The sequence below is a fragment of the Melospiza georgiana genome, chromosome 4 (genome assembly GCF_028018845.1).
Source record: "Melospiza georgiana isolate bMelGeo1 chromosome 4, bMelGeo1.pri, whole genome shotgun sequence".
Classification (NCBI taxonomy): Eukaryota; Metazoa; Chordata; class Aves; order Passeriformes; family Passerellidae; genus Melospiza; species Melospiza georgiana.
Genome location: NC_080433.1, coordinates 34,407,501 through 34,419,324, shown reverse-complemented (window position 1 = coordinate 34,419,324; position 11,824 = coordinate 34,407,501). Strand labels below are relative to the sequence as shown.

Genomic DNA, 11,824 nt, shown 5'->3' with positions numbered 1-11,824 from the left:
TTTGAACTCTATGCTTTGTTCAGCAGTTGCTGCAAAACATGGAGGGTGGTGAGGGCAGTGATGTGCCAAGTCTCCTGCATGCAAAAAAGCTCTTGTGTTTCCACCAGGTGCTTCCAGCACCACATCTGCACACCAAGGTGAACCAGACATCCAGGAACAAAAACAACTGCGTTTGCTTGGATGTATTGTGTTACCTTGGCATAGGTATCTGCTACCAACCAGAGCAGAAATTTGAGTCAGACTTTGAAATACTTGTGTAGGAGTTCAGAAGCTACATAATGCCTAGCAGGTACCTGATGGTGGAGAGGGGGAGGGAGGCCAGGACCAGTCTGGCCCTGTATAGGGCTCTCTGTCACTGGAGCTGTTTCTTCCCCCTAAGCCCCCAACATCAGGGCAAGTGCTGTGCTCAGGCATTGCATAGCCCTAAGCAGATACATGTCATCTGCTTACACATTGCCATGGAGCTTTCTGCTGCTTGTGTCCTTGGCCTGTATTGGGAGTTTGTGGTACTGTTGTTCCTTGGCAGAGCATACACTGCTGGAAAATGAACAGCCATTCATGAGCCATATGGGTATCCATGCTCACAGACAGCTGTTCAAGGATAACAGTGCTGGATACTGAAATCCTCACTACAGGCATATTCATGCTACAGGTACCTGTTGTCCATGGAGTAACTTGCTCCTGCTGACTACACTCATAACGCCGTCTTCCATTCTCCAAGATTAACAGGTCTCCTGCCAAACTGACGTCTAAATACAGGGTTTCCACCTCAGTGGGATATGATACTAATGGTGCAACTGCTCTTCATGCCAGTCTGAGCTAATGTCCCCTCAAATCCAGTGCTGAATTCGAACTGGCTTCAGGAATTCCCAGTGTTAGTCTGGGAGTTTAGAGAGCTCTCAAATAGGAGCCTTTGCCTCTCAAAAGGCCAAGAAAGATTGTGGCTGTATTCCAAGCCCTGCAGTGCTGACTACATTGCATAGGGGTTTTAGAATTTAGAATTACAAAATTACAGAATGGTCTGGGTTGCAAGGGACTTAAAGCTCTTCTAGTTCCAACGCTGCCATGAGCACAGCCACCTTCCACTAGACCATGTTGTCCAAAGCCCCCTTTAATCCGGTCCTGAACGCGACCATGGATGTTACTTTCTTCCAGATGTTATCTTCCAGCCCTCACAGAGGGTCAGTTGAGGTTTCTGGATAGAGACTACTCTCAGGTTTGTTTCATAAGTAGGACTATGAGCAACACAAAACCCCCAAACAGGGAAAGAAAGTATAAAAACATGTGCCAGTCCAAGGCTGCTATGCAAAATGATAGTGCATTAGCACAAAATTGATACTGTGCCAGAAACCTGGAGGGAAGGAATGAACATGTTTTGCTAGAACAATGCTCCACATGCTGTATTCCCAGAGGGGCTTTTACCCCATCCTTGGCCCAGGCTCTCCTCTCCTCGCTTCCCGGCACGAGTCCCCGCCGCTCCGGCGAAGCGCTGCTGCCCTGCGCGCCCGGGCCCACAGAGGGCGCCCCGGCGGCGGCGGGCGCGCTCAGGGCGGCGCCGTAACCCAGAGCTCGGAGCGGCGGCGGGCCCGGCCCGCCAGGCTGCCCCGGGGCTCGGAGGCTGCACGCCTCGTTCCCAACTCCCCGTCTGCTCCGCAGCTGGCCCAGAGCCGTGTTTGCTCCTTGACGGAGTATCGAGGAACGCGATATTGCCTGCCTGCCTGATCAAACACGGGGCTCTGTCGTGACTTGGGTTTTACGGCGGTCTGGGGCTGCTTTTCCAGCTGCCCTGTGTCCCTGTCGGGCGGGAAGCAGCCCCGGTGTGACGGCGGAAGGCGCCCCGGCGGCACCGCCCCGCGTGGGCATGGCGGCTGGGGCTCGGCGGCGGCAGCTCCCGGCCTGGATGGGGGCGGCGGGGGACGGGCGGGCGGCGGCGGCCCCGTCCCCCAGCGCCGGGCGGCGGCGGGCGGCGGCGGGGCGCAGGTAGCGCCGCTGGGGCGGGGGAGAGGCCGGGGCGGCGGGCGGGAGGGCGAGCCCAGCGCTGCCCGCGCTGAGCGTCCCCTGTGCATTGCCCAGGCCCGCGGCGCTGTACTGCATGAACGAGGCGGAGCTGCTGGAGGTGGCCCTGGCGGTCCTGGCCGAGGTGAGCCGGGACCTCTGGGGGTGGGGGCGGCAGGGCTCCGGAGGCCGGGCAGGGAGCGCTGTTGCCCGCGGCTCACTGGCGGGCCGGAGGCGTGCCGGTGCCGCAAGGCTTTCCCGGCCTCTCCTCTCTGTCCCAGCGGCGCTGCTGCCTTTGCAAAGCAGAACCGCGGGCCTGGGGCCTGGCGAGGCGTGGCTCACGGGCATGGTGGGCTGCCCTCCTGCTCCTTGGGTGCTCCCGGCGTGAAGTCATGCACGGCCGGCCCTTGTTGTTTTCCCTCCGGTCAGAATCTACAGAGCGAGGAAGATGAGGAGAAGGCCCGGTCCGGGAGCGAAGAGGAGCAGGAGATCCCGCCAACACCACAGGAGGTTCCTGGAAGCACGGGCAGCACGGATGGAGGCAGTGACCGCGGTCCGGCACTTCCATCCCCTCCTGCTGCTGGTGCTGAAGCAGAGGGGACAGACGGGGAGAACTCTGAGGACGATGTCCTGAAATACGTCAGGGAGATCTTTTTCAGCTAACATCTCTGACTTCCCAGGAGAAGAGGGCACAATGGGGAGGGTGTCTCCTCCCGCGGCCCTGGGAACGGAGGGAGGAGGGCCTGGAGGGGGCTGTGCATCCATCTGCTGTGTCGGTGCCCTGTGTAGCTGGTAGGATACCCAGGAAGGCCAGGGGGAAAGGAGGGAGGTACTCAGTTCTCCCACTCTGTGCTGGGCTCAGTGGGATTTGGCTCCAGATTAGGATGTGTTTGATTCTGTTTCACATTTCAGAGCATGGACAGATAAAAGAAGACATTCGGGTTTCTGTGAGGATCCCTTTGGTGGGTTGGTGTTGGGCATGGAGGTAAGCAGGGAGCTGCTGACCTGGAAGACCTTTGCTGGCAGAGCTACATGGCCGTGGTTCAGCCACGAGGCTCCCTTGTCCTTGTGGTCCCTCAGTCACAGCTGCAGCGGGGCCTGGCAGGCTGTTCCCATTGGGCCTGGGGCTGAGTTTGCCTCCAGACTGCAGCTGTCTTCCCAATGCTGAGGAACATGAACGGGAGCAGACTGGCAGTGGCTGGAACTGCCCTGAGGGGGCTGACCCCGTGGCAGTGTGCATGGGGGTCTGGGAAGGGATGAAGATGGCTCAGTGTCCTCTTCCTAATCAAAAAAAAAAGGACAAACAAACAGCATGAGGCCAGCTGTGAGACCATGTATTGAAATGAAGAATTGGTCAAATCAGCATCACCAGCCTCATCCACACCAAGGCTGAAGCAAGAGAAAATAGACCCTCATGTCCCTTGAAGCAAATTCACTCAGCTGCAAAGAATATCACTGTTAAGCAGGCATTCTTTATTTACATAAATTCTTCCAGCCACTGGATGAATTAATGCAGCATGTACTTACAAAGCTGTTACATATTCACTACACAGAAAATCAATAACATAAAACTCCGGTTTTGAAAAATGATTATATGAATTGGAGTTAACCGTCTCAGTCTTTTCTGCCATCTAGTGTCCTGTAGGGGTTATTACTACCCCCTGTAGGGGTTTTGCTGGTCGTTGAATCGTCTTCTTCACTTGTGCTTTTATTGCATGCTTACTTGGTGCATGCTCAGTCTGTTATCTTGTTTTCAAACTACAAACCTGCTTCTTTCTGGTGTTACTTCTGTATTGTCCTAGACGGACGATACAGAAGTATCATCACAGCCTTGAAGGTTGGTTGTTGATTGGCTGTTTATTTTAAGTGATATGTATCCTGTCTAGTTATGAAGAAATTACCTACTTGGTTACATTTTCCTGAACATTTGTTAGTTCCTAGTTAAACATAAGGTACAGATCCTGTTTTCAAACTCCCTTTTTTATATGGTAGGGTCAAATGTATTAAAAGCATTTTGTTAGTTAATTGCAGATTTAATCACACACTGTGAGGTACTAGCAACTTTTTTTACATAGACTAGGTATGAACAGAGGGCTGTGCCCACTGGTAGCTGGTTCTGCTACCTTCACTGCTCTTTGGGGCCAGAAGTGCTGTCACTGATGCTGTGCCCCAAACTGAGGGATGTTACACACTGTTGTACCTGGGAAGCTTCTGTGCTGTGGCTGTCATCTGCTGCCAGGTTGATGCAGGAATGCTGCACACAGCAATGTGACAGAGCATGGCTGGACACGAGCCTTTGGACTGGGAATCAGATTTTTGCTAGGGAGTAAAGCTGTATATGGATTACAATTTTAAATCATGTTACCAATAGCTCTTGCATCTTCTTCACTGTCAGATCTTAGTGGGCAGGGCCTCCTCAGTTAAGAGGTTTTCACACATATGTGTGTGCTTGGCCCAGCTGAGGTACACAGTGACAGTGAGAATCTGGAGCAGTAGCAGAGCCTGAGTCCCAAGCAGTGCCAGGAAGCCTCCAGTGAAATCAGAGGGATGAATCCAGTGTGAGGTTTGCAAAAGAAACATACCCAGGCCTCCAGACAGGATTATCATCTTGATGAAGAGTATGATGCGAATCATCTTCCATCCCTCTCCCCGCCCTTTAAATGTGGAATTCACATTTAAAACAAAAGGGATGTGGAAGAGGATGAAGACCAGGCAGGTATACACACAAACCCTGGCTAGTCCCAGTTGTAGTGGACTGATGCCCATTGCCTGCAGATGCTGGGTGTCCAGGCACTGCAGCTGCCCAGCTGTACCATTCCACAGGCAGAAGTTGTAGAAGCCAATGCATTTGTCAGGGAGGTTCACCAGGTTCCCGGCCTCGTACAGCAGAGCGTAGCACATCAGGGCCAGGGTCCCAACAGCCTCCAGTAAAGCCAGCATGGGCAGCAGGTTCTTGGCACACCACTGTGGCAGCACACCCATCCTGGTGCCTGCATGCTTTCTTGCTATCATGGTAAGAGCTGCTGTGGGGATGCCTGTTGAAAAACATGAAGGGGGGACCCCTCAGTTGTTGCCTCTTATGGCACCCTTCCCAAGATGGGCTCTGAGCCTTATGGCTGGGGTCTGGGGACTCCCCTTGCAAACAGAACAGGAGTGTCCTGCCTAGGACTGTGCTGCACATGTGTTACTGCACTGTGAGGGGGGTGCATTTGCTGCACTTGTCACAGCAAAGGTGTGACCCATGTGTGGACCAGTACTGGGAGAGAGTATGACTCAGCTCCACACATGCCCTTTGCATCATGATCTCACTGGAAAAGAGGCATTTGTCAGCAAACTGCAGGGATGGGAGGAGAGAAAAACTGCTGTCTGGTAAGAAGCATGATAAGAGCTATTCTGGGATAATGCCTTTCTTTCAGCTTTTATCAGACAAGGACATCCCTTTTGATCTTTGGACTACGGAGTAAGGTGCAGACGTGACAGGAGCTGAACTGCAGGGCTCCCCTTGTCTCCTTGCCCTTGTCCTATAGCTCTGGAACACCCAGTGCCATTGATATGGGTGTGAAATGGGTGGCCATTTCCAGCATTTCCACCTGGAGCTCTGCTACCCACTGAGGCTGGTGGACATGGTGCTCCTCTGTCTCGGTTGCCTGGGGAGCAGTGCCCTACCCAGACAGGCAGGTGCCAAGCTCAGAGGGGCACCCTGGATCCTCCTGCAGCCATTGGGAGATGGGTGCTACTGAGACACACCTGTGATTGCCATCCACCTTGCTCCTCTCCCAGCCTGGTTGGCAAAGCCGACTCTGCTCCTCTCCCCGGAATGTGTACTGTCCTCTAGTGCCGTCCTGCAGGCTTCTGCTTCACGCTGAAAAACAGGGAAATGGCATCAGGAAAGGCTATCACTGCCTGCAGAGTCACATGGCATTGAAGCACTCTCCAGCCAGGTCTGCAGAGAGGCACAAACACAGGACTCAAGGGACCTTGGCTTCAAGCCCAGCCTTGGGCTTGAGGCTTTGCAATTAACTCTTCCTCCCTCAGACAAGCTTCAGCTGCTGAGAATAATTTACCACTTTCCTTTAAGAAGTTCACATTGGCCCTACTGTCCCCTTCCACTGCCTATTACCCAGTGGTATATTATTTACTTAAGAATTGGACTCTGGGTCCCTTCCTGTTCAGAATAGTCTGTGAGTCTGTGATAACCTGGATATCCTCCTAGACCATCAGCCAAAGGTGATTATGAATTTGGTACAGCCTGTGAGTTTTTAGAGTGCCAGAAGAGACTCTAATAAATCTGTACTCAGTGCCTGGTGGTGGTGCTGCTGACTAGAGACCCTTCAGCATTCCCCTCCCACTCCTCATCTCTCCCTGGAAACTTGGAAGTGGGGCACCTCTGTTTAATGAGCACAGAGATGAAGCTTCTCAGTCCCAAATTTCTCCCAAGAGAAGCACACACACAGCATGGAAGGGGCTCACAGCATCAGATACCAACCTGTCCACTTCCCCTGGTCGCTTTTCCCTCACTTCTTGTAGCCTCCCTTGGAGGGCTTCTTCTCAAAAGGCTTCTGGAGAGACTGGAAGCTCACATGGAGGATGCCCATTTTTCTGAACCTGCAATGAAGACAAAAGCAACCAGGAAAATATCTGTGCTCGGGCACAGGATGTGCTGCAAAATGAGACCTCTGGTGAAATGTAATTCACCATGGTTTCTCTTTCCCCTAGTGTTGCTTGGTTTGTCTCACACATAGTCTGCTGTGCCCAGGCATTGTTGCTCTTCCTCTCCCTGTCCTGCAAGGGCTCACACCACTCATTGTTCTTCCTGCTGCCCTGCCTTACCCTGAGAGGAAGAACAAGCTGCACTTGGAGGGAGCTCTTGGCTGCCTGACCAGGTCTACAGGGATTTCTGCAGCCCAGCTGGCTTTTGGCCCTGCCTGCCCACCCACCAACCCTTGCTGTTGTATTTCTTTAGACCAGTTTCCTAGGGAAGGCAGGCTTGTAGAAAGGTGGCTTTTTGTTCAGTCATCTCATGCTCACTCCCTTGGTATTCATAAAATGTACAAGTTATCAAAATTTGTCCTAGTTGCACATGTTTACTAGAGAGGGGACAGAGAATTAAATTCCCATCAGGTTTATGGTAACATATGGCAGGGGTGGAGGACAGCCACCTCAGAGACCCTGTGCTGCTGCGCGATCTCTGCATGCATGGGGACCTGGGCAAAGCCCATGGTACCTCTGCCCTCTCCTCTGCTTTGAGGCTCATGTGTGTAAGGACATATTTTCCCAACGATGTCCCTCTCTTCTTGGTTAAATTGCTGGCATCTTTGCCTCCTGCTGCCTCCCCAGTAGGTAAATCCCTGTCCCTACGTGTGACTGATAGGACCAGAAACATGCCTGGGATGGCCCTGTGCCCGCTGGATGGAGAACTGGCCTGGAGGCAGTGAAGGCTGAGACCTGGCACACAGATAGGACATTGGTGAGCTCTGCAGTTCATCACTGAGGCAGGTTTAGCAGCAGCCTGGCTGAGAAGCGAGAGACAAACAGGAAAGAGCTCTGACCCAGCGTACAGCTTGGGTTTTCCCAGACAGTCTCACTGCCTCTAAGGAGGTGTCTGTGCCTTTGGATGGGAAACTCTGTGGCTCTTCCTCAAAGGTGCAAGAAAGGGGAACCTGAACAGGGCACAGCGAGCCCCAGCCTGGAGTCAGCGTCCTTGTTCCTGGACTGGCATTGATGGAAACGCTGGGTTTCACCAAAGCAGAGCTCTGTGTCTCAGTCTCCCGGCAGAGACAGGCCCTGTGGGAATGGCTCAGGAGCTCCCTGAGATCTCTGTGTGGGAGATAAGGCTCCTGGGCAGCCTCTGTGCTTTTGGGACTGCCTTCCCTCTGCTGCTCACAGGCAGTGGGCACCCTTGCCAGGCTGGGGGCTGTGCCTTCCTCTGGCAAGGAGCTGGCGGAGCCCCTGGGCAAGGGGACAGGAGGGCACACAGCCCTGGCACAGGATCTGTGCAGGGACAGGCATCTCTGTGAGCCGCTGGATGCCGCTGCAATGGGGCTGAGTGCAAAGAGGCGAGGGAATGGGCATTTCCTTTGGCACTGTAGAGCCCCCCAGACTGTTTGACTTTCCTGTCTCCCCTCTCCCTGGCTACTGAGGGAAGAAATGCTGTACAAGAGTAATGGGAAGGCGTCGTGCTTTGGACATGACACTCTTCCATCAAGACATCTGTCCTGTCCCTTCCCCACCTCCCCACCCCAGCTATCCGGATCGTGTTTCCCCCTCAGGGAGGATAAGCTGCGGAGAAACCGTGGGTGAAGAAAGGCCATGACAAGCTAAGGATGGCTGGTACACAGAAACCAACCAGCAGCAAATGGGACAGACTGTGGGGGAACTGCCTTTAAAGAGTCTTAAAGCAGGGGAAGGACCCTCCAAGACATCTGCACCCTGCAGCACCACTTCTGGCAGTCCTCCCCAGTGCCAGTGACATTAGAAAGCGGGGTCTCAGTGCAGGATACTCACGGGCTGCCCATGTGGGTGGGAGCGGAGCTGGAACACGCTGCGGAGGGCTGTGGTGCCGGGATAGGACGCAAGCGGTTCTGCGGCTGCTGGCGGAGCTGCGCCGGCCGCGGGCTGTCCCCAGCCTGGTTTTGTGACGTGAAGATCGCTATCTCTGCTTTCTCTTTCGGTTCTGAGGGCCGTGCTGTTTCCCGATATAGAGTCAGCTGCCTCTGACCAAGAAAACAAACCAAGCCCAGCTCCACAACCTGCGCCAGGCTCGGGCTTGCGTTTCCTTTCCTTCTCCCTGCTGTGCTAACCAGCGCGAAAACCTGACCGGGCTAAACTCACCCAGATTGCCGTGCTCTTAGAGTAGCTTGGGTGTCCGTGAGGGCTTTGATTAATTTGTTTAGTTTTGTTTGGACACTTCTTTGGAGGTGACTGACCGTCCCAGCACGGATGTCAGTACCTCAGCACTGCCCTTCGTGCACTTTGGACACGGTTCCCTCCCTCCCTCCCTCCCTCCCTCCCTCCCTCCCTCCGTCCCGGTGCTCCCCAGACACGGCGTGGCTGCAGCTCCCTGCCCGCAGCCGCTTACGCAGGCACAGAGCAAGGTGCCAAGGTGCCTGCTGCTTCAGGGAGCCACTGACACCTCCAGTCATGGAAGGGACACAACTCTCCTGCCTTTAGCCCTCCTGGGCCGGTCTGGAGCTGTTAGTCCTACCAGCAGTCTTTGTGGTGGGGTTAGCCCTCCTCTGTGTGCTGGGGCTTGATGCATGTGGGACACCTAGCCATTGTGAAAGATGCATATTTTATGATTGGCTTTTTGCAAGTATTAAAAAGAATATTATATGTGTTGTGTTAGAAAGTAATGCTGTGTTAATTCTCTTAAGCAGTGTGCTAAATACAGTTTTAGGTTATAAAAAATGTTAAAATAGAAACTATGCTATTTTGGATACTTTTTTTTTTTTTAAAGAAAGGACTCACAGCGAGATAGCAGCCACAGGACACCTAAATCTTTCAGAGAAAGGGAATTTATTGCCCTCTCAGCAGAAGAAAGGAACTTCTTCCCACCTTGAAGGCGCTGTTAGGATTCAGAGGAAGAAGTTGACGATGACCAGACAGAATCCTGTGTTTGAATGGAATTTATGCATCATGTATGAGGTGTATGAATATGCAACAGGCTATTGCTTTTAAGGGTTAATCCTTTGTTAACAGGTGTCCTTTTCCGGGCTCGTGCTGCCCAGAAAAAGCTACCCGGACATCCATAACTCTTTGTCTCTATTGTGTCATATTGTCCTAATTCAAATTGTCCAAATTATTATTACTCTAATTGTATTATTATTTTATAACCATTTTATTACTATTAAACTTTTAAAAATTTAAAAAACAAGCAATTGGCATTTTTCACACCATGAAGCTGATTTTCACATCATAATTCCATGCTTAGGCATGATCTAGAAATGTCCATGTGGTACACATGTTGTGAGCCTGTAATACAGGCACTCACATCCAAGAGCACAAAGTAAGTGGAAAGAAATACAGGGGGAAGTCCTAAGAGAAGCTCAGTGAACAGAGGCATGCAAGTGGTGGTGGGGGGTTGCCTTCCAATGTGCCTCTGTGTGTGGGATAACTCAGCATGGAGAGGGACAGGGGTCTGCATCAAGGAGTTCAGCTCATGGGTGGCTTAGGCAGGGGTTCTGGTGGGTGGGGACAGAAATCTTGCAGCAAATGAAGTCCAGCAGTCCAGAGCTGCTCAGCTGAAAGAGGAGAAGGAAGCCTTGGGGCTGAACATGGCCATCTTCTAGCATTGGGGCTGATGGCTGGGAAACTGAGGGATAAGAGACTTCTGAGGCAAGACCTCTGTTCCAGTGAAATAAAACTCTTTGGCAGGGGTGTGTTTGTGCTCCCAAGAGGGAGGGGTCTTGCCCTTTGGGAACAGGATTATTTTTTCTGTCATTCAGGGAGAAAAAGGGTATATAATTTTGATGTGGTGATCAACCAGCTCCTTAGCTGATCTCAGCACCACAAGTGAAGCTGCTGTTTCACTGCCATGGGTAGAAGGCACAAGCAACTCCTTCAAAAATATCCTTGCTTTCACACTGGGGTCCTGTTTGCTGGGGTAATCAGGATGACTGCCACACTGGGTCTGCTCTGCCATGCAGAGCATTTCTCCCTGGAGTGATTGTTCCCCTGCTTGACTTCCAAAATTTTGGAATTACTGACTTCTGTACCCTTAGGAGGTGATGTTGAAAAAGTTTAAATGTTTAAAATACGCCATTTGGGAATGTTGCTCTTGGAGTGTGGCATCTCACTGGCCAGAGCTGGTTGCCTGATTGTGCCCCTGTGGCAGAAGCATTTTTCAGTGTTTCCTGAGGAGCCCCATGTCTCCTCCCCAGCAGGGTCTCAGTCTCTGCTGCTTTTAATGCCTCCTGGGATGCCATAGCTGACAAAAGGGAGAAGTCCAGTCCAAATCTGACTCAAGACTTGCCTTTGGTCCCAACTGACCTTCTGGGGTCTTCCTTCCACACCTTTGGCCGCCTCTCTAGCAGGCAGTTCCCCTGCCTGCTCCTTCCAGGTGCTTGGGCAGGGAAGACTGTGCCTGAAGGCTGGGCAGGATGCAGTTTGCCTTTCCATTCCCCTTCCTGGAGATGTTTTACAGGTGTGCTCTGCCTGCCTCTTGGGCTTCCAATGCCCAAGTCTGATGATGGAGTGGCTGGGAAGGACAAGTCTCATGGGGATGATGTGAGCAGGGAATGATCATCAGCATGTCCCATGGAGAAGGAATGGGAAGGGGGAGGAGAAAGAGAGCAGGGCTTCTAGCTGTGTGTGCCTGGAGGTAGGAGAGACTGGATGGAGTGTTTGGGCTGCTGGGTCCTGTTTTCTGTGGGTGGGAAAGAAGAGCATGTTCCAGGAGCCAGCTTCTGCTAAATTCCTGTGTGACTCTTGCTTCCTGGAATTGTTTCCTGAAATGGACATAATTTTTGCATGCATTAGGAAGATTTATGTGGTTTTAAAGTGGAATTAACTGCTCTGCAGTTCTTGATTTCTCATTTCTCATTGTGCAGTTAAAGCAAACACTCAGCAGTCTAGTAATATTATTATTATTAAGGAAAGTATGAGATAAACTGGGACTTTGCAAAATTTTTTACCCTTCAGTTTTAAAAGTAAACTACTACACTTTATCCCACATATGATTCTGTGGGTTAATACTCCAGTCTGGCTATAAAACACAGAAACACAGAAAAAAAAAAAAAGAAGAGCTGGGATATTTATTTATTTATTTGTTTGTTAAACTTCCTCTAAGCAATGCCCATTCCGGGAAAGCCTAGAAGAATGTGATCTGTTA

At 52.0% G+C, this 11,824-nt stretch overlaps 2 protein-coding genes across 3 annotated transcripts; one reads left to right on the top strand and one right to left on the bottom strand.

Moving 5' to 3' along the window:
* Positions 1–1,861: 1,861 nt before the first annotated feature.
* On the top strand, positions 1,862–2,941 carry CYREN (cell cycle regulator of NHEJ). Its single transcript, XM_058023597.1, has 3 exons — positions 1,862–1,980; positions 2,074–2,140; positions 2,425–2,941. Exons 1-3 carry the CDS (start codon positions 1,862–1,864, stop codon positions 2,656–2,658), a joined length of 420 nt encoding a protein of 139 aa, XP_057879580.1. The 3' UTR covers positions 2,659–2,941.
* A 741-nt stretch (positions 2,942–3,682) lies between these two features.
* TMEM140 (transmembrane protein 140) lies at positions 3,683–8,992 on the bottom strand. 2 transcript variants are annotated; one of them, XM_058023591.1, is made up of 3 exons: positions 8,500–8,992; positions 5,743–6,600; positions 3,683–5,030 (listed from the first exon to the last, which is right to left on the bottom strand). In XM_058023591.1, exons 2-3 carry the CDS (start codon positions 5,753–5,755, stop codon positions 4,387–4,389), a joined length of 657 nt encoding a protein of 218 aa, XP_057879574.1. In that variant the 5' UTR covers positions 5,756–6,600; positions 8,500–8,992; the 3' UTR covers positions 3,683–4,386. The 2 variants fall into 2 exon arrangements, with proteins under 2 accessions (XP_057879574.1, XP_057879575.1); XM_058023592.1 differs by lacking the exon at positions 8,500–8,992 and having other exon boundaries at positions 5,743–5,857; positions 6,482–6,557.
* Between the last annotated feature and the right edge of the window lie 2,832 nt (positions 8,993–11,824).